Raw genomic sequence first — 23,540 nt, 5'->3', positions numbered from 1 at the left:
CTGAGCTCCTGAAAATTAACACCAAAATTTTATTGATGAAATAAATGCCACATAATCAATTAATCTCATTATTCACATTAAACAAAATGAATGACTGAATCCTTGTCCATCGATTCTGCTTCATTAACACAGGAGGAAAAAGCTATTTGCTTCACGTTAATGACAAAATTAGCCTAATTCTTATGTTACAAGCACAGAGACATTAAAAGGTACTACGTTCATGTTCATGAACTTCAATCAATTATCAGGTTCACTCAGGTGCTGAGACACCACTTACTCCTGGTCATATAACAAATATCAAATAGTGTCATTTGGTCGCTCTGAATTGTAAAATCGAACATGAACGTTATGGGGCTCTTTTGCAACCATACACAACCATACAGGTAAACAGCAACTCGGCTTGCTTGGATTTTCGCTATTTGGTGTTAAGTATTGCATGTTCTCATGCACTTTCAGCTCTCAGACGCAATAGCCGGTGTTCCAGAAGCATTTCAACTTCGATGACCTTTAAGTTTGACAAGCTGTGTAGTAGGTTCTGGGAGGTCCAGAAATAAGGCACACTAGCTTACATTCTTTCCTCTAACGGGTAAAGTTGCGGTTGGATCTTGCTATGCCTTCCCTTCTAATCAGACCGCTAAGAACTTGGGATTCACCCCCTTGCCGAAAGCCAGTCTCACAGTCCCTCACCTGACGAGAGGCTGGCTGGAAACCCAAGTGATGGAGCGGAGCGAAAAGCGCGAGCTCTGCCTCGGGGCTACCTGTGGCGCCCGGCGAGGGGCTCGGTGGGCTGGACCGGACGACTTCTCCCAGTCCACCTTTGGGGAAAGTGTCCCAGGATGTGTGCGGTCCCGCTCGCTAGGGCGAGGAAGGGAATCTCGGGACCGCGCTCCCTTCGCTCCTCGCCATCCGGAGCCGGAGGAGGAGGCAGGGCAGCTGGTCCCCGGGGCCCCAGGACCGGCTCCCAAGCGGCCGCTGCTAGGCCTGGGCCATGCCCGCGGCCTTGGGGGGCTCCGATCCGGAGGGGCCACTTGGGATCCCGCCCCGGCCCACCCAGTGAGGTCCCCAGTCCCGGCCCCTCCACTCACCGCTCTCCACCTCGCTGCCTTTCTTGGCGGTGGCCGCGTTCCCCATGACTGGGGCGATGGCAAGAAAGGGTCAAGCAGCGAGGAAGGGGGCTGGGGCCGACTTGGCCGCTCCACAATCTGAGCCAACTCGGGCTTCGGCACCCGTCGGAGCAAAGGCTGCTCCCCGGCAGTCCGGGCGGGAGAACCCGGCCGGGTGTGAGGAGAGGCTTCGGCGAACTCCTCAGCAGCGGTGGCGGCGGCGGCGGCGGCGGCAGCAGTGGCTGCAGCGGCGGCCGCGGGCAGACACTCCCCCTTCCCCCAGCCCGCCCTCCCTGCGCGCCCCCGACAGCCGCGCGCCCGGGCTCGGCCCTAGCCCGGGTCCGTCTCCGAAGGCGGGAGCGCGCGCCGGAAGTGACGTGAGGCCAGGACCCGGGGGGCCCGCGGAGGGTCCCTGTCCGGCCGAGTCGGGGATAGCCAAGTGAGGTGGCGTGCTCCGCGCGTACAGCCGGCCGGCTCTGGGGTGTCGGCCCCCGAGGCAGCGGGAGGCGGTGAGAGAACCGTTAGTTTTGAGGAACGCGGAGTCCTCCCCTGCGCAGCGCGCCTGGGGCGCCGGAGATGGAGAGATGGCCGAAGGTGCTTTGGTTGTGCGTCGCCGCGGCTGCTGGCTCAAAGGCCGCCTTCTCCGGGGCCCAGGCCGGAGGGAAACCGCGTCCCGGGCTGGCGATTGCAGGCTAGGGGAAGCCTGTGGGCCACGCCGACTGGGGGGCGTCAGCCCCGGGACAAGCCCGGTTCCCCACCACGGTCCTGCTGGCGAGTTCAGGTGTTTGCAGAATCTACACTTTTTCCTCCCATTCCCAAGCCATGGGATGTTTTAGGTGACGTTTTCAATGGCAATGTTTTAACCTAATCACCCTCCAAGGTTTTGTCAGGTTACCCAGAGTGAGATAAAATGTACTATTTCTGCATAATTTCTGTTGAAGTGGACCATTGTATTTAGCAACTTTGTAGAACTACTGGTAAAATACATTCCCAATTGTGAGCGTATTCATATTAACATTCAATTTACAGCACTTGGGTTGCTATGAACATTACCATTTAAGTGACTTTTTAGTGTTTTCTTCTTGCCTTTTTCTTTGAGCTCTGCTCTGTGCACATTTACTCCAAATTTAAAGTAGAATGACTAACTTTAGGAAGGGCAAAACCTGCATAAATGTATTTTGTGTGTGTTCCCAGGCACTGTAGATGTTTAATGAGTACCTCATGTTGACTTAAGAATAAACTGAAGTTCCTCAGAATTTAAAAAAACAATCAGTACAAACAGAAGCAGAGTAGTACTTGTAGAAGTTTCTCAGTAAACTTTTCCTTTGTATCTTACTATCATTTCTATAAAGTTATAGGATACTTACCTACTGTGTTCACGTCACATATTCCAAATTTAAGCAATAGCCCATTTGATCTTCACACTCCATGGAATAAATCCTTGTACTTACAAACGGACTGTGGCATAGACAGGCTAACTAAGGTATAAGGCAACTGTTACCTGGGAGAAACAGGATTTGAATCTAGGATTTGGCTTCCAGTGTCAGAGTTCACCATATTATCAGTCATGTGTGTATGCTGTAGAAAATTGCATTTCCAACGTCGCAAATCCTGTTGAGTTGAAAAAACAAAAGAACAAAGAGTGTAGTCCTCAAGGAAATGCATTCTATTATTTCTGGGTTTCCAACAAATCTAAAAGAGTAAGAAAGCAAAAACTGGGACTAGATGGTGTGAGATAGCAGGCAACAATTTCACATTTAGTTTTGTGGATGTGATGTTTTGGACTGTATACATTAAAAAGTTCTTTAGCATTGAACCACATATATAAGAAAAAGTTTTATAGTCGGTTTTGGGGAGAATCTTTTTAGAATCTTATAATACACATATTTTCCTCATTGGGGTGAGTTTTTTTTTAATACATGCCCTTTTAAAGACCAACATTAATAATAATAAAAGAGTGGTTAAATGCATAATTTGTCACTTGCCATATCAAATGTATTTAATTTGATAGGCAATGATTTAGGAAAAGTTTCTATTCACGGGGTCACTCCCCAAACAGCTGTAGTAGCCCAGACTGGGTCTGGTGGAAGCCTGGAAACAGAAATTCAATTGGGGACATTGACATGAAGAGCAGGAAGCTAGAGTCAGGAGCCAGAGCAGGTATTTAACTCAAGTACTCCAATGAGGGATGTGAGCATCTTCCCCAGTAAGCAAAATGCTCACGCCTTAACATAGCTTTGAATGCTGGGCCTCTAATGAAAAGGCAGACATACATTTACTAAATTATTAATTTTCAAAGGAGATAGCTGATATTTCTTATGAAGCTAGATATAGCCTGGAAAGTTAACACATAAAGTAAAATTGTTTCCTCTTTTCAATATAACTTTATCATTGCCTAAGGAAGCAAATTATTTGCTAATAATTGAAAAAAGAGCATCAATTTAAATTGTTTTACTTTTCTATTTTTTTTGCCATTATTTCTGTTTTATATGTTGACTTACACTGCTGCTCTGAATGCAAGGTTATACTTTAAACATACAGTTTGCTAAGTAGCTTCTATTAATTAACATTAAAGATCATTGTTTATTTGTAACTGCATACAAGTTGCTTTCCATTTTTGGAACAGTAACCATAAGACGCTATTGTCTTGGTGATATTTAAATGATTATTTCAGGAATGGTTTTTCTAAACTCCAGAAGAGGCAGAAATTTTATTGCTTGTGCAGTTATTGTTGCATGCTTGGAATTATCATGGGCTATCTTTGGCTGCAAATGACTTTGCTATACACTAGAACTAGATCTTTTCCCAGGGGAGCTTCTTTGCGAAGATGGGAGTCGTACAGAGAACAGACTGCATCACCTTCCATATAATATTGTTCCAAATCTGAGAACATGTAAGACTGTAGCACGGAAAGCTGTATCAGTGGTTTCTTTAGGAAAGAAATATTTTTACATTTTCCAACTTATTTTTAATTAATTGTAGTAATTTGAAAAACAAAGAGACAGTTCCCATCTGCTGGCTTACTCCTCAAATGCCCACAAACCAAGGGCAGAAAGGCAGAAAAAGAGCCCCAGGAACCAGGAACTCAATTCTGGCCTCCAATTTCTGTGGCAGGGTCCTAGTGCTGGAGGCATAACTGCTGCTTTCCTGGGTGTGCATAGGCCAGAAGCTGGAACTGAAATCAGAATGGGGACTTGAATCCCATCACTCTAATATGCAATGCTGTTGTTCCACGGAGTGTCTAATAGCCGGGCCAAACACTCCATATTTTCTAGAGCTTTATAAAAGCATTTTTATGCACCATTATTTTATCTGATCTCCATCGCAAACATATATGAGAAAAAAGATAATAGACCCAGTTTACACAACTGTTGAATAAAACATCAAAGAAACAGTCACTTGATCAAAGTCATTCAAATAGTAAATGATAAAGCATTAGACTGTAGTCTGTGTGGCAAAAAACATCTGATTCCACATTAAGCTTAGGTTCATTGTTTCCAGTTTTGAGGTGAGGAAATTAAGGCTTAAGAACAAAAAGCCTGGTTGCCTTCACCCTAGAGTCACCTGTTCACTTGGAAGTGAGGAAAGGAGTAAAAATGAGTAAACTTTTACTCATGTTTATATTCTGGTTTTCACTTATATTGTCAACTTCATTTCTTAGTTCTTTCTAAGTAAAATACCATAAACACAATGTATGTCAGAAATACCTCTGTTTCTTTTATATAAAAAAGGACAGATAAATGTGAAATTGATAATTCCTGAAAAATAATTACTTAGTTATTTTAATTTTTATTTTACATCATAGAAGTGCAAGGGAAGACTAGTTAGCCATCATACAGCTATGATTAGTTTGATTAATAATTCATAACATATGTACTCCAGTATTTTACTATTATTTGCTATGTCCTAAACCAAACACACCCCAGTAAATCTTAGGCAAACTGCAGAGTAAGACTTTGTAAATGAGGAAGAAAATGTATAGCTAATAAATTACAAATATGATTCTTCAAAGCATACCAGTATAAAATAAAGTTGTCCTGTTTGGCATAACCCAAAATCCATTATTCAATAATGAATTCATTATCTGTGGCTTGTTATTCATTTTTTGCAATATTCCCTTACATTAAGAAAAACTAAAGCAGTTAACATTGAATAAGTAACTTGATAAAAGTCAACAAAAAAATGAGCTAGCACTAACTTATTTCTTTTGAAGAGTGAATAGAATACAAAAGAAAAAACAGGGAGAGAACATTTTTTTTCCTTCCTTAATATGTAGAAACTCATAGAGTTTAAATTTATTGCCAGTATTTTTGCTCTTTTGGTGTGTTTAGCAAAATTGTAACTAAATGTCTGTGAATTTCAGTGTTGTGCTATGGATTTTTTCACATACGCATACAGGACAAACATCAAATTTATAAGACATTTGCAGCTTTGTGATATTGCCAGAAATGGAGCAAGGCTGTTCATATAATCACAATTTAGAATTGGAGTCAAGCTTTGAGCAAGGTGAAAACAGGAGAATTTGGCCAATGAGAATAATATATTGATGTTATTGATAATTACAAACTAATGCAGAGTGTAGTCACATGGAAAGAATTCAAGATCTGCAGACCAAAATCTGAGCTCATTTCTAATTTTAACAACATACCTGGCTCTACATAAATTACTTAATTTCCCTTGATCGTAATTTCCTGAAATGTGACAATACATAAATTAAAATAAATAATCTATAAAAAGCACTCAGGATAACTTTGGTTATATAACAGGGACTGTAACTCTGCCTCTTACCCTTTCATAACATTTTGTTTTCTTTCACTTATGTTTCAACAGCTGTTCAATAGATTGGATTATAGTAAATTCAGTGAGTTCCTATGTGCAAAGCCTTATAGATGGTTCAAATATGAGCCCTCGTGAAGCTTTGTGCAAGGAACGGTGGATGTATATGAAAAATGTATAAAAATAAGACAAATTAAATTTTAGTGTAACATGAATATAAATGGGTCACTGAAAAAGTGAAAAGGAAACTACTGTTAAATCACAGACTCTGTAAAGAGTTCAACTGAGGATTTTGATGTTAAACATATGGCGGAGATTATTGGGAACCAAAACTTCATGAAAAGAAACCTCATGAAAAGAAACTTCATGGACATCCTGTTCATACTAAGTCATATATAATGGAAGGATGTAGTAAGATCTTTAAACTTCACTGTGCTTATTTTAAGACGTCTCAATCTTCATTGAGATATGTAGGCTTTTTTTCTTATGCAATAGAGAACCACTTGGAATATTTTGAGAGGTAATGTAATACTGTGTTGTGCTCATAAGCTAACCATGTTAACAATATGATGAACACATGGAAGAAATAGATTGACAATAGATTAACAATAGATTGGCAGCAAGTAGACCTGTAAAATGACTATTTTAATAGAAGAATGGCTTAAAGTTATTAAATATCATGACAGTGTTGGAAGAGGGGGGAAAAAAAGGTTGCCTGTAAGACATTTGAATGTTAAGGTCAGTAGGGTTTGTTATCTGCTATAGCTCTCTAGCATAATATAAGTGATAGATGCCAAAATCAAGAAAAAAATGTCCAGGTTGGATGTGGTTTTAGCTTTAGGTGTATCCAAAGTTTCAAGGCTATGCATTTCCACTTCTTGGTCCTCATTCTTTGTGTATATTTCACTGTATTCTATCAGTGTGTCTCCACATGATAGACTTCTATCCTTCCAGGTTAGCAACTCAAAAGAATACTTGTATCTCCTTGCATTGGTTCCACATGGATCACAACTATGCTTGTGAAAGGAACCATGATTGATATGGAATGATAGAGGTTCAATTGTATAGAAGAAAGACAAAAACATCAGCTGTCCAATAAGACTAAGATTGACTGAAAAATCCTCAATTCTCTGTCCTGGGTGACCAGATAACAAAAGCAAAAACTTTTTTTTTTCATTTGTTTTAATGAAAGCTCTGTGACTAGTGTCATACTGAATTTAAGTTAGTGTTAGGACATCCATATGAGGATAATGAACATCAGGAAAATATAAGATCAGATCGATGCAGATATTGTGAATTTACTCTCTAAAGACGAGTCAAAACCACAGCTCTGAAGAAAATGGAGATTCAAATATAAAGAGAAGAAGCAGGAAAAAATAACACAGAACAGAGAATAAAGAAGTCAAAAAAGGAGCCTTAAGAAGTAGGAGCCTGGATTAATCAGACAAATGCAAAGAGAAGCAGGAAATACAATCGCAGATATTTAAAAGGAAAAAAATAGTAGCAATTTGAAGGTGCTGCTGAAGATTTATTCTAACAAATGTAAATGAGCAAAATGGACATCTATCAGAAAAAAAAACACAGATGCTTGGAGAAAGCAAAAAAAACCTGAAAAAGCTGGCTGGGCATATTCAGAAACCAGCCAGCTCCAAAGTGTTGAAGTGGCAGTTTCTGGTTGACATTTTTTTTTCCTTGATACAGACACATTGGTGTGGGAGTGGGGAACTTTGCTATCTCATTTCTTTTCCCACAATTCAGTTTATAGAGTAAGTATTCAATTGGCAGGCCTTGAGTTAAGTTTCTGCTTCTTATCTGGAACAGGGCAAATGATTAGTGGTCTCATGAGACTTTTCAGTGAGACAACAGAAATTTCCCATTGCCAGAGGAAAATGGGTTACAAGTTGAACACTCAGTATAAAAAAGTAGCACAACAACAACAGTAATGCATGTTACAGAGCACTTAACTCATGGTATTAGTAAAAATAAGTATTTTTCCTTAATAGGGCTGTGTTGGAATATTACCCTATAGATTTTATCGTAAAGATGTAGCCCTTTTGGATTAAAGACACTACAAATATTGTTACCTGATGCTATAGGAAGAATAATGTCCCTTCCAAAAATATCCATGCTTTAATTCACAGAATCTGTAAGTATGTTACCTTACCAACATGACAAAAGGAAATTGAGTTTTCTAATTAGCTGAAATTAAAATGGGGAAATTAGTATGGACAATCCTAGTAGGTCCAAGGCAATCATGATGTCCTTCAAAGGTGGAAAAGAAAGATGGGAAAGTATGAGTGATGGGATGTGAGAAAGACTCAACAACACTGTTGCTAGCTTTGACACTGGAGAACAGAGGCCACGAATCAGAATGGGCAGCCCCTGTGGAGCAAAGCGCATGCAAGCCAGCTCTTCCCTGGAGTCTTCCAAAAGGAACATGGCTCTGCTCATATGTTCATTTCAGCCCAGTGAGACCTGTGTTAGACCTTTGACTTACTCAATTCTGAGATAAGTTTAAGTCCTAAATTTATGACTTTTATCTCAGCAACAGAAAAGTAAGACATTCCATCCCATTTAAAAGAGGTTAAATGAAGAGTTGGGTTAAGTGATTTGTTAAATTGACCTGAACTGTATATTCCCAAGTTAGTAATATTCATTACACTTCAAAGTGCTAAACTTCTTTGCCAGTAAAACTACTGGTAATTTGAAAGTAAGATAGAAAAAAAAAGTAAACTCAATTTTCTTCTAAATAATTCTGATAAATAATTTCAGGGTTAGACTAAAAAAATGAAGTTTCACATAGTTGTTGAGTTTTTGACTCATTGAAAAATTAAATAGTGTCTGAAATAGTGGAAATGTAAGATGAACTTTTAAATTTTTGCTTTAAATTTGAAACTACTTTCAGTGTTCAGATCCAAGTGCTTTAGTTTTTATTACTTACAACCACAATTATCCTCAAAATAGGATGAACCTTGTTAAGCAAATTTTTTTAAATAAACCAATGACTATGCATGTTTGGCAGTGACTTGAGATAACTGAACTGGTCTGATTAAAGGATATTTTAAAATTTCATGGTTATCCAGGATGATTAGAGTGTAGAAAAAAGATACAAGTGGAATAATTAGCAAGATGTCAGGAGATTGGAAATAGTATCTGGATTGGAGCAGCCAATGCAGAAAACAAATCTGATATATGATTGCAAGTTATTTCCTATGGAGTGCTTAGGGTAGTCCTTGAATCTTCAATTAAAAGCTTTACTTCAAGCAACAACCTGGTCCTTTAAAAAAAAAAAAAGATTAGTGAAAGAGACAAGATGACAAGTGGAGAGCTATCTTCCATCCATTGGCTCACTGCACTAATAACCGTGGTTGGAGTAGGACTGGATCACAGCCTGGATCTCACTGGGGGTCACCCACATGTATAGAAAGGATCCAAGCATTCAAGTCATTATTGTCTGCAAGAGTGTGCATCACTGCTTTCAAGGGTCGCATTAGCAGAACCTGATTTTGGAGGAAAAACACTTAAGATTTAAACCACGTACTTCGATACCCAATACAGACATCCTCAGTGGTAACTTAACCATGGCACATAACACCCAGCCCAACAGCGCTGTTTTTGCATTTGCCTGAAGTAAATGATAAAGTATAAGGGACCATTTTTGCCTTTGCCTTTAAAATTATGGCTGAGAAATAAATTCTTAAGATAAAATGGGGAAAAAAATAAAACTTCCTTCAAGAAGTAGGCATCAGAAAGTAAGGGGTCCATGAATATGTAAACCTATCAGAGATGTGTGTAAAATCATAAGGAAGATTTTGGATACTAACATCCATATAATTGAGTTTTGAAGAAATTTTTTGTGCAAGGGTGAGTAGCTGGTTGAACCCAAGGCTATGAAATCACAGCTATCAACATCGCCACCATCATGATTACTAAAGCTTTATTGAAGGTCTCTATATGCTAAGCTCTACAGGAAAAACATTTTAAATGTATTACCTCATGCAAGTCATGTAAAAATCCTATAAACTATTATTTTCTATTTGCAGAGTAATATAACACATGGAAGATTCTCTCTCTTTCTCTCTCTTTCTCCTCTCTCTCTTTCTCTCTGTAAATCTTCCTTTCAAATAAAAATAAAAATTTTTATAGATTTGATTTTTTATGATGTCTACATGGTTGAGAAGGATACATGCTCACGTGGACCACTGATCAGGTTACAAAGGATCAACGAATGGGATAAAGTAGATGAGACAACTGCATCCAATCTCCCTTTTTCTTTCTGTATCTGGGATAAGTGGGGAGAGAAGGGCAGAGGGCCACTTCCAGCAACCCAAATTCTTTAGTACCTAGGAATGGGGACAGTACACCAAATGTCATCCCAGGATCCCTGATGTGGAGCATGCCGCACATCAAACTTAAGAGGTTTCAACAGTTCTCAGATGCTGTTGATTGCATTGCTCCAAGGTTGAGAAATCCTTCCAAGAGCCATTGGCTGACATACTCCACCTTAGACTCTCCGCTCACCCAGATACTCACTGTCAAACCTTGATTGGGAGAGCTGTCCAATTTGTCCCATCCTGAATAGTACTAAACATCCTCTGCAAACCTCAATCAACTGGTTGTCATGTTACTCATGAGCATCTGGGCATGCTTTTCATCACACAACCTTAGCAACCATGGAGACCCAGGTCTGATACATGCTCTTCAAGGTCAGACCTAGATCCTGTGGTTTTTCCCTGTGGTTGGAGTTCTGACTCCACTGGTCTAGTTGTAAAGGGAAAATGGTCCCCAAAGAAACCTCTTGTGTGTGCCAGCCAGTATGGGATCTGGGTAAGTTTGTCACCCACATCAGCTTACACACAAATTGGTGGTTTCCAACGTCCAGTCAGTTCTGTACCCAGCCCCATCACATATGCAAGCCAATGGATGCTATAACCCAGCCCATCCTTGCCCACAACACACTCAGTTCTCACTCGCAGCAAAGGGAATTGCAGCCTAGTCGAGGCAACCTCCAATAACTCCCTCCAGGCCAACACCCCCGACCCCAGACATGGTTTCTGCACATGCCGGCATGTACAGAAATTGGGTCCAGTCCATCTCCCATTCTATTTGGCTCTCATATGCACAGTGAGTGTCAGAGGCTAGTTCAACCCAACTGAACCCACTATCCAACTTACACTCATGCTGATTGATGGGTGCCACTGCCAGTCCCTCCCTGGTTCTCATGCTCACCTGATAGAAGCTGCAGCCCATAAGAGGGGTGCCCACAGTTTTCCTACCTATGCCCATCAACAGCCCTGGATCTTGGACTTTCCATGTGGTTCTGCTTGACTTATCCCCAGGCTTAGCACCTACTAGCTGATGCTGCAGCGCAGCCTGACCAGCCTGCATTTACCCTGACTCATGCATGCACCAGTGGGTGCATGTAGTTAGCCCAGCCTGGCTCTCTCCTTGACCCAGCTCGCACGCTGGCCAACAGATATTGTAGCCCTGCCCAATCTGGTCTGCACCTAATCCCAGCTCTCATGCCTACCAGAGGATCAATGACCCAACAATGGAGTCCCCAAAGCCCCCTTAACAGGCAGCTCTTCCTAAGGCCTTATGTACAGTAGTGGGAGCTTCACCCCAGTCCGGCATGACCCATCTTACCTTGGCATTCGCCAGCAGGTACTGCAGCCTGGTTTGGCCTGGGCAGCCCCCAGTCCTGGCCAGTGATCTGGCTGGTGTTATTGCCCAAGTTGGCCTCTCCTTTACCCTGTCCTGGTTCCCACATCTGCCAGTGGGAACCCCCAGAACTGACCCGCATGTATGCTGTTGGTTATTGTAATCTGACTTGGTCTGGGATGCTCCCAGCCTTGGCTCTTATGTTCACCTGCAGGGACTGCATCGTGTCAGAAGAGTTCCCCAAGCTCCTCTATCAGTTCTGCCAGTTGCAGATCTCGTGCACACTGGTGGGTCCTTGGGCCAGCCTTACTTGGCACAACTCTTGTCCTGACAGGTAGAATGGCCTTGCCCAGTCAGCTGATACCCATTCCAGCTCTTACTGTTGGGTGCTATAGCCCAGCCTGCCTGGCCCACCCCCAGATCCAACTCTTGCATGGTTCAGTAGGTGCTAACATCTAGTTCAGCCTGTCCTACACCCATTCTGGCTCCTGCCAACACTGGTGGGTGCTGGAACCTAGCCCAGTCTGGCACATCTCAAACCCAGTCCACACCCAATCCAAGGTATACTGCAGCCATGTCCAGCCCAGTTTGCTGTCTTAATTCCAACTCTTATGGTCACCAGTAGGGACCACAATCCAACTGGGGCATCCCCTTAGCTCTCTGACCATGCCTGCTCCCACCCAAAGATCTTGAACATGCTGGTGATTGATTTTTAAGAAGTTCTTTTAAGTTTTGCCCATTTTTGAAATTTATGAGAATTTGTAAGATTTCTGTAACTGGTTTCTCTCATTCAGCATTGTGTTTGAGGTGAAAACAATGTGCAATGATATATGTACTGTAATTCATTCCCTTCATATCTATGATATCTTTATGTCTATAGATTTACTGTTATATGAATACAACATAAATTATTTTATATCATACTAATGGATGTTTAGCGTGTTTCAGAATTTTAAAAATTTAAACAATCTTTCCATAAGCACTCTTGCTCTCAAGCATACACATTCAACAATTTATTTATATGCATAACTAACCATGGAATTGAGGGTTTGTAGAGTTTGAGCATGTTCATTTTTCCTAGGTATTAGAAAATTATTTACAAAAGTAATGCTATAAATTTATATAAACACCATTAACAGAAAATAAATTCCTACCCTTCTGCATATTCACCTACAATTATTTAGTCCAACTTCTCCATTTCTGGAAAGTGCTTTTAATTTGCATAATAGAAATATTGGATATAATTTGTTATATTTAAAATCTACTTATATATACATTTTATATAAACTTTCCAGTCATTAGTATTTCTCACTAGTCTGTTGAGTTATTAGCCTTTTTCTTCATTGGTCATTAAGTGTCATTTATATTTACCAAATCCTAATCCTCATATGTTTGGTGGTTACCTGCTCCATGTTTATGGTTTGGTTTTTAATTTTTATTATGAACTATTGATGCAGTAAATATTGTGTGTTTTTAAAACTAATTAACATTAATAACAAGGTTTATTTTAAACTTTATCATTTGTATAAAATGGAATACATCTTGTGAATTTTATACAGTTTTTTTGAAATATTTATTTTTTATTTGAAAATCAGATATACAAACAGAAGGAGACACAGACAGAAAGATCTTCCATCTGCTGGTTTGCTTTCCAAGTGGCCACAATGGCCAGAGCTGAGCTAATCTGAAGCCAGGAGCTTCTTCCAATCCACAAGCAGGGAGCTGGATGGGAAGTGAGGTTGCTGGGATATGAACTGGCACCCACATGGGTTCCCAGTGATTGTAAGGTGAGGATTTAGCCACTAGGCTATTATACCAAGCCTTCATACACAGTTTTTTAAATAGATTTATTTATTTCTATTTAAAGAGCAGAATTACACAGAGAGAGATTTTTGTGTGTGTGTGCATTCTCCAAATGACCACAAGGCTGAGCTAAGCTGATCAAAGCTGGGAGGCAGGAGTTTCTGCATCTCCCATGTGGATGCAGAGATCCAAGGCCTTGAACCATCCTCCACTGCTTTCTCAGGCCATTGACAGTGATCTGGATAGGAAGTGGAACAACCAACACTCAAACTGGCACCCATTTGGGATTCCAGAGCTGCAGGCAGAGGCTTGGCTGGCTAAATTATAGTGCTGGCTTCCATAGATGCAATTTTAAGAACATAATATTTCCCAGCCTCCCAGTGTCATTCCAAACCTGCTCCTTCTTCCTTTCTTATTCTTATTTTAATTTTAATAAAATAGTTTCACTTTACTTTATATACAATCTTAACCCTCCACTGAATAAAGGATTAAACAAATAGTAAGTAGAAAAACCGCTGTCTCAGATGTATAGATAAAAACTATAAAAACAATCAAATCTCAAAGCATCAATCTTACTGATATGCTTTGCTTTTTGTGTGCACTGTAAGTTAGTTACAATAAATTTGGGAAGCCACGTAACGCTTGACTTTTTGGAACTCTCTTATTTCACTAAGCATAATGGTAATTTCATGTACATATAAAGCTATCACCACAATCATAATAATAAACATATTAATCTCCTTAAAACTTTTCTCATTCTAATAATTCTACTGACTATTATTGCTAATAATTCCCTCTTAGCCTTCCTTGGCCATCCAGTTCCAAGCAAGATTCATCTATATGTTTAATGTATTCCAAGGATAAATTAAAAGAGGGCAACATTTTGCTGTTCTTAATTGACTAGGTGATTTTAAAGTTCATATGCAGATGCAAAAGATTTAGGATAGTTGATGTAATTTCGAGAAAAAAGCCATTTGAAGAATTGCATTACCTGACTGAAGCAGTTAGGATAAAACTATACTAGCAAAAAGAGAGTGCTATTGGCATATAGATAAATAGATTAATGGAACAGAACAGGAATTCCGAAATTGATGCACATATACATTTCCAACTGATTTTTGATAACAGTACAAAAGATTTGAGGGGCCCGGCGGCATGGCCTAGCGGCTAAAGTCCTCACCTTGAACGCCCCGGGATCCCATATGGGCGCCGGTTCTAATCCTGGCAGCTCCACTTCCCATCCAGCTCCCTGCTTGTGGCCTAGGAAAGCAGGAGAGGACGGCCCAAAGCATTGGGATCCTGTACCCGCGTGGGAGACCTGGAAGAGGTTCCTGGTTCCTGGCATCAGATCGGCGCGCACCGGCCCGTTGTGACTCACTTGGGGAGTGAAACATCGGATGGAAGATCTTCATCTCTGTCTCTCCTACTCTCTGTATATCCGGCTTTCTAATAATAATAATAATAAATCTTTAAAAAAAATAAAAAAGATTTGAGGGTATAAATTCAATGAAGAATGGATTATCCTATATCAATATTTTTTTAAAAAAAGAATTGTGATTCATCCCCCACACTGAATACAAAGACCAATCATTTTTGACAAAGATTTTTATTTTCTTATACAAGTGCTTGCCTATTCTATTTATCCTTACTCGTTTTTCCTGCCTGAATACAAAAACAAGTCACTTTCTGCACAAGGCATATCAGAAAATGAGAAGACTGGTCTTAATGGCATTATTGAATCTGAAACACAATAGTCCACATACATATTCTCAAATGGAACATTTAAAGCTGTAAGTGATTTTCTAGTTAGATTTTATTAGTTTTAGTACACCTGCATTGTTTGAAAATAAAATACATTCTGTACTATTCTATTTTAGATCATTTATATATGTCAACTTTGTTAAGTTAATCATATGTGTGTACTAATTTTTGAATCTTTAAGCAAATACTGAGAGAAATTTGCTAAAATGTTCCGCCAGAATAATATATTTTCTTCATTTAATTTTATTTTTGTTTATAATTTTCCCCATTTTTCCTTCCTGTATTTTGAAGCAATGTTATTAGAAGCATGAAGTGATAGAATTGACCTCATTCATTTGTTGATCAAAACTTCCTGAGGGTGTAGTACATATTGTGGTAGATTTTAAAGACAATTATGCTGTGAAACCCAATAGTCAAATGGAAAAGGCAAATTCATTCTACATGGCGAATTATCTCTAACACAGAATGTTGTAAGCACACATTTGACATTTATGGGATCACTGAGACTGAGGGTGTTTGACTTTAGCAAAGGCACTCAGGAGAGCGTCGTAGAACTTGAGCATTAGCGTGTTCAGTGAAAATTAGCTAAAGAACTTAAGAGATGGAAACAAGTGTGTGAGGTGAAATAAATGCTGGAGTCCACACAGCAAGGCAGTTGAGGATCTGCGTGTGAGATCAGGAAAATGTGCATACTCTCATTTGGAAGAGTCTTTATGGAAATAGGAAAAAAACTACCAGTGGTAAAGTAGAAAATAAATGACTAATAAGGGGATTTTGACCTACACTAATGTGTTTTTACTTCATTCTGTGAAAAGGAACTGTTGATAAATTTTATATAGGAATTTTATATTGCATAGATATAATGCTGATGCTGTGGTAAAGAATTGCAAAACTCAAGGCTGGAGACGCTAGTTGGCTTTCCAAAGCTCTTTTTTTTTGGTCCATTTTTACCTTTTATTTGGAAGAATATTGTGTGTGCATGTGTGTGTTGCTTTCCCAAGTTTCTTTTCCATTTCGAGTAAATACATGATCCAGTTTCCGGCCAGAAGTTGTAAGCTACTGGTTTATGATAAGACTTTTAATTTACTCACATAGGTATTTTCCCTTATAATTAGCCCTCCCCCTTTTTCCTTCCCAAAGACTGTAACCCACTTTCCCCACATGGGGGTGGGAGGTAAGAAACACAAGATCAAGTCTGATCTTCATGATATTAGTGAATCTGAAATTTTTCTCTTATGCTTCCCTTGGTTAGTTCTATCAGAGCTGCTGAATGCAATCCTAATTAATACACAGTGAATGTTTAATAACTCTCATCTACCAAAGTCTACATTGATCTTAGGCACTGAATTTCATTATCCTCTATTACATACTTACCTTTCAAAAATTTATTTTTATTTTTTTAAAGATTTTCATTTTTCTTGGAAAGGCAGATATATGGAAAGAAGCCGATACATAGAGAAATATCTTCATTTTGCTGGTTCATTCCCCCAAGTGGCCGCAATGGACAGAGCTGAGGTAATCTGAAGCCAAGAGCCAGGAACTTGCTGTGGGTCTCCCACGTGGGGGCAGGATCCCAAGGCTTTGGGCTGTCTTTTACTGTTTCCCAGGCCACAATCTGGGAGCTGGATGGGAAGTGGAGCAGCAGGGACACAAACCAGCACCCATATGGAATCCCAGGGCATACGAGGTAAGGATTTAGACATTAGGCTATCATGCAGGGCTCAGATACTTGCTGTTTTTGGAGATTTCCTTAGACACTTTCTCTATGCTGCTCTTTCCATCACGCACTTTTCAGGTTTTATAACATAAATTAGATATTCTAGCTTCAGCTGTACTACTGTTTCTTCTCCTCCAAATTGTATGCTACATTTGGGGAAAAATTGGCAATCTAAAACTTTTTTTCATGTAAGTGAGGAAATAATTTAAGTATATGATAAAACTAAATGAAAATTTGAATTGGAAAAGTTGAAAATAGATAAGCTAATGCAAAATATTTGGCATTGCTTTTTAAATGGTTTTAAAGCTACTTTATCAGTTTTTCTGAGATTAAGAATTCACCTCTGAAAGCTTTCTTTCTTTTTTTTTTTTTAGATTTACTCATTTTTATTGCAAGGTCAGATTTGCAGAGAGGGGGAAATACAAAGAAAGAGATCTGCCATTCTCTGGTTCACTCCCCAGGTGCCTGCAATGACCAGAGCTGAGCTGATCCGAACCCAGGAGCCAGGAGCTTCTTCTGGGTCTCCCATGCAAGTGCAGGGTTCCAAGGCTTTGAGGCATCCTCTACTGCTTTCCCAGACCACAAGCAAGAAGCTGGAAAGGAAGTAGAGCAATTGGAATATGAACCAATGACCATGTGGGATTCTCGTGGATGCAAGGCAAGAATTTAGCCACTAGGTTACTGCACCTGTCCTAAGCTTTCTTGTTTTTAAACCAAGTCTACTTTACAATAAAAAACATACAACAGCCATTTTAACCTTATTAATTAGACTATTCAATTTAGCAAGCCCTGTTACTGGTAATCATAAAGTCTGTGAAATATCGTACTATATAATCATTGTTTAAAAAGATCATTATCGTATTCCTATGCCAAACTGTTCAAAATTGTTACAGATATAGATACAACTAGGAAAACTGTAGAACTGCACAGTAGTGGAATGGAAAAGGCTTTTAAGTAGAATGTGAAATTGAAAAAAAAATCAGACAATAAAATAAAGTATGTATACTAATGCTTCTGTGTGTGTGCATACAGATACATCATACACACACACATAAAATCTTCACATTTTAAGGAGAGAAAGAAAAAAACAAAAGAATAACCAGAAAAATATCAGGGAAGTTTTGTTTAAATACAAGTAGTAAACATTTTAAAGAGAGAGAAACGAAAAGGAACAACGAAAAACCAGCAAAAACTTACAATAAAGTTTTATCAAATATAAGCACTTAGCAATCAATAAAAGGAGGGGCTAGGATGCTACCTGAGGCCTGGCATACAGTACAGTGTTGGTCCACTACACTATTTCCAATCCAGCTCCTTGATAATGGCCCAGAGGAAAGCAGTGAAAAAATGGCCCAAGTGCTTGGGACCCAGCCACCCACTTGGGAGAGCTGCATGAAACTCCTGGCTTCTTGTTTTGACCTGGCTCAGTATTAGTCTCCGCAGCCACTGGAGGGGTAAACTAGTGATGAAAGATTTTTCTCTCTCTCTCCCTCTGTCTCTCTCTTCTTCCTCCTCTCTCTGTAACTCTGCCTTTCAAATAAAAATAAATATTTTTTAAATCAATAAGATGAAAAGGCAAGGGATACTGTTAGCCACCATGAGAACAGTTGGAAATTATATAAAAAGAAATTTGGATTTATAAATGTAAATTAAATCAAATGGGATATTTATATGTAGAGTAAAAGTGAGATAATATTTTCTGCATATCTGATTTGCAGCTGTCCTAAAGAGCAGTAAAGAATGTGCAGTCTTCTTGCACATTTGACAGAATTTGAATACTATGCGTGAGAGCCATTTTAAGCAACAAAAAGCATTAAAATGTGACATTAGATAGACTGGGAAAGTGATGCTTGTGGCATGAGATTTGAAAAAAAGGAGGGGAGGGAACTGCATGACCTTGTTTAACTTTAGCTGAGAATGTGCCATAAATGATTCAAACTTTTCGTTGCTCCATGTGTGAGCTTGGTTGGCCAGGAAAATGCTGAAAGTATTGATTTGAGGATTATGAACAAAACCCAGTGAGTATGTGAATTTACAAATATGAAATCTATTAATAATGAGAATCCACTGTATTTCCACCCTGACCAAGAACCACTTCTTCCTCTAAAGGACCATATAGAGTGGGGATGGCACATTAAAGATAAATAGCCTTATCATGGAAGCATGTGTCTCATGTCTGGTTTTGGCAAAAATTTAAGCTAGGAGGAAGCTATTCTCTTCCAGTAAGGGACTGGGGTCAGACTGTTTTCCAGAGTGTTTTATTAGTATTACTTTTTGGTTTGCCTATCTTTTTCTGGATCCCTGTCTTTGACATTGGAGACATAAAAGTTCATTCCTTATTTTAACACCAACACTCTCTCTTAGGAACGGATCCTAATTTTCATATACTTTCCTTGGTGAGAGGGTTGAGACACATCTCTTATCCTACTTGTTCATTATCCCCAATCATCTAACACAAGTTCCCTGAAATTCTTGTCTAGAAAATATTTGAAGAGATATCTCTAACGTCACACCCTGAAATTGTTTCCATATCAAACATCTCTGTTTTTTTTCATTTTACCCACCCGAGCTTCTATCTCTTTCCCTCTTCTCTCTGTCTCTTTCTCTTACTCTCTTTCCTTTCTCTTATTCTCTTTTTTCTTTTTCTTTCACTGTATATTGCACCCTTACAAAATAAAAATTTTGAGCCCTACTTTCTAATTGCTCAAGATAAGGTAAACATCAACCCTAATAAATAGCCATGACTTTCTCATCTACCAATACTTGCTTAGGAAGGATTTGGAGCAAAACTAGCATGACACCAACTAAGCAGAACAGGAACAAGGAATAAGACAAACAGTACCTTTTTTTAAAGGAATGTAAACCCACCAAAGACCTACACCTACTCTGTTCTAAATTATCCATTCAGTGACATGGCATACTAATATTAGATTCTCAACCCTAAAATATATCACTGTCTCATCTTTTAATGCATTTCTTATCATGTGATTAAACTTTTATTTTAATATTACAAATACAGGTAAAGTGTCAGTAAATACTTTATATGAAGAAATCAACTGTAAGATATTTGATAATATGGGGAAACACAAAATTTGCAATAAGTGATATGTGTGTAATAAGATCACAGAAGATGTGTTTTTAAGAAAAGAGAAGATTACACATGGATGTCTAAAGTTTTGCAATAAAATAAGCATCTTTAATTTCATTTTCCACAAAAATTCTTAAGTACCCTATATTCCCAAGAAATATTCCCTTGTGATAGGAATCCCTGGATTGGCAAAATGTGTATTTATTTACTCTTCCTCAGAATATAGATCACTTTATTTATTTATTTTTATTGCAAAGTCACATATACACAGTGGAGGAAAGACAGAGAGGAAGATCTTCTGTGCATTGATTCATTCCCCAAGTGACCACAACAGCCAGAGCTGAACTGATCTGAAGCCAGAAACCCTGAGCCTCTACTGGGTCTCCTACACTGGCACAGGGTCCCAACGCTTTGGGCCATCCTTGACTGCTTTTCCAGGCCATAAACAGGGAGCTGGATGGGCAACGGGGCTGCCGGGATTAGAACTGGCACCTATATTGGATCCTGGCATGCTTAAGTCAAGGATTTTGGCCGCTAGGCCACGGCACTGGGCCCAGAATATAGACCACTTAAAAAAAAAAAGTCTTGTTTTTGCTTAGGCCTAGGTCTCTATTTTCTATGGAATTGTTGGGTTTTGGTTACAATAGAAAGGGATTTATCTGGGTTTCTCACATGGATGTAGGACATCCTGGAATGTGCGCCATCTTCCATTGCTTTCCCAGGTGTGTTAACTAAAATCTGAATCAGAAATGGATCAGCCAGGACTTGAACTCTCATCCATATGGCATGTTGATGGGACACGTCGTGGCTTTATCTGTTATGTCACAGCACAAGCCCCCATCATAAGTCTTACAGGCATTTACAAAGGCAAGAAAGTTTTTAATTTTTTACCTTAAGTCAGATACTGAATAAATATAACTAGGACAAAAGCATTTGAAACTGTCACTGTTCTATTACTTTAGCTATTTCATAAAAACTTACATTTTCAAAATACTCTTGCAAACTTTGATATACTTATAAATATGTTTTTTGAAAGGAAATAAAATTGCTATGGGGGGGTGTGCCTAACAACGTCAATTAAAAACAGGTAGTATTTACAAGAAAGGCAATCCACAGAGAAATTTATGGTTCCTTTGAAATAGTAGGTCTAATTTATAAATTGTATGGCTACTTTGTTTATAGTTTTAAAGAAATAAGTTGATGATGGGTTGGTGCAGTGGCATGGTGGCTTAAGCTACCACCTATCTAGGCGGGCACTGTTTTGAGCCCTGGCTGCTCCACTGCTGATCTAAGTCCATGCTAATGGCCTGGAAAAACAGCAGAAAGGGCCCAAGTGCTTGAGATTCTGAATGCGCAGAGCAGACTCAGATCTTTGAAGCTCCTAGAGCATGAGTTTGGTCTGGGCCAGCCCTGAACATTGAAGTTATCTGAGAATGAACATCAGCTGGAAGATTCTCTCTCCCTTTCTCTCTCTCCATCTCTATGCATAACTCTGCCTTTCAGATACATAGAATAAATCTTTAGAAAAGAAAGTAGTTGACAGAGCAAGTAATTAACTTACATAATTTATCTTATTCTAAAAATATCTTGGATTCTATTTCATCTTTAGAGAACAAAAATTTGATTCAAATAATTGGGGAAAATTAAAATAATTTCTGTTCTTCAAAATGGAATCTAAATAAACACAGAATTCATAATTCTGGAAGTTATAAGGCAAAAACAGTATGAATATGTGGAATATAATAATTCAATTAAAGGAAAGCTCTGTTTTGAAAAGGGTATATTTACAAATGGAATTATGTGTATAATCTCAATACAGAGTCAGTGACTATGCAAAAAGATTTTATGACATACAGAGTATTATGTCTGGTTCATAAGATTATAGCTCATGTATTCTCTTTAAAACCTTGTTTGACTAAAATTACATTTTTAAGGTACATTTGGTTTAGTATATGGACTATGGACCACAGAAGCTTAATGATACTACCTGGGAAGCTCAGCTTCCCTATTGTTATTTAGGTTTTTATTGCTATCTTATAGATCCTGAGGATATTGCAGAGTTATCCACAATTCTAATCTTTCCTAAAAATACTCAAACTAACTCGTAAGAAACCTAACCTGTGATCTCTGCTGGTTTCTGAAGGGAACAATGATCTGAGAACGTCTGAAATATTGCCACACACGGGCTCTGTTCCTATTGCTATCAGGAAATCTAAGGCTTATTTTGTTTCTTCACAGGTTTGTTTCTCTGTTTGCCAACACTTTTCCACATCTGTGTTAAATACAAGTCTAGGATCTGAATTTGCTTCCCAATGCTCTTTTTCCACCAGAAAACAGTAATTAGAATTTCTGCTTGTGTAACTGCAGTATTGACCTTTGGGAATTTCATGGATAAGGCAGGGCAACCATATGTAGCTACCTCAATGGTATGATCACCCAGGCATGATTTCTGCATGGTAGATTTACCTCCTTAAGTGACAGTTAAATATTCTAGTCCTCTGTAAAAACTATACTCAACGCTGATAATATTTTAAGCTACTGCCTGCTATATTGACTTTGCATGCCTGTTACTTTCTGGCACCAAATTTTTATGCTGTCATTTATGCATTGTTTTATGCATTTGAAGCGGGCATATGGTATATCTTATACTTTAGGTAAATCTTTAATATTTATTTATTATTTGGGAAATTTTTTCTCTTTGAGATCTTTTCATTTACTCCTAGATTTCCCATTCACTGATTCATTGCCTCAGGGACCATGCAGATAAATCGTACAACAAAGAGGTATGCAAAATTGGCAATTGAAAATTTCAAAATAGTTTGCAAGTATCATAGTCTGAAACCAAAGAGCTTTTGATGAACAAGGGCTCAATCTTGTTAGAAAAGTTACTGTTTTTTTTAATTTCTGAAAAATTTCTGGTTTGGATGGGCAAAGTCAGAGACTGTAGACCATAGCACAGATATGATGAAAAAAGTTAGATATTGAGTAGGATGGAATTTAGAATAATATTAGAAGAAATACAGAAACTAAAAATTAATTTATTGATCAAAGAATTCCTAGAGGAGGGAAAGAAATACTGCAGCAAAAACTACAGGTATACTACCAGAAACATGCAGCAGGTAGATAATCTACCTGAATCTCAAGTAGTCAACAAGTCTACAAGTGCCAAGATAATGGCCAAAGTAATTTCTCATTCCCACTCAGTTCAACAACAAGCTAAACTATCAATGCTGGAGGCACAAAAAGGAGCAAGCAACATAAAAAAGAATCAAGTCCCTCTTCCACTCATAGTTAACGTATATGTATCATTGAACCTGCTCTAAGCACATGGTCTGTCTTCTTGATTACCATACTTCATGAGATTGGTAGTGGCATAGGCTCTATTTTAAAAATTATTAGCTAATTGACTAATTGATTAATTTATTTGGGAGACAAACAGAAAGAGACAGAGAAATAGAGCGTGAGAATGAGAAAGCTCTTTTCTGACTCAAACCCAAATGCCTATAATGGCCATGGCTGTGCCAGGCTGACGTCAGGGGATGAGAATTCAACCCAGGTCTCCCCGGTAAGTGAAAAGGACTCAACTATTCGTGCTATCACTGCTGCTTTCCAGGGTGCAGGAAGCTGAAAT

General features: G+C 38.9%; 1 protein-coding gene across 1 annotated transcript in view; it reads right to left on the bottom strand.

Annotated features, from left to right (window-relative positions):
- The window catches only part of PRKACB (protein kinase cAMP-activated catalytic subunit beta), a 122,545-nt gene extending 121,193 nt beyond the window's left edge, over window positions 1–1,352 (bottom strand). The window contains exon 1 of the mRNA XM_004582096.3: window positions 1,086–1,352. Coding sequence (XP_004582153.1) covers window positions 1,086–1,131 — 46 coding nt within the window. The 5' untranslated portion in view covers window positions 1,132–1,352. The remainder of the gene's footprint in view (window positions 1–1,085) is intronic.
- Between the last annotated feature and the right edge of the window lie 22,188 nt (window positions 1,353–23,540).

This window comes from Ochotona princeps, chromosome 2 (genome assembly GCF_030435755.1).
Source record: "Ochotona princeps isolate mOchPri1 chromosome 2, mOchPri1.hap1, whole genome shotgun sequence".
NCBI lineage: Eukaryota > Metazoa > Chordata > Mammalia > Lagomorpha > Ochotonidae > Ochotona > Ochotona princeps.
This window is presented reverse-complemented; position numbering and strand designations above follow the sequence as displayed.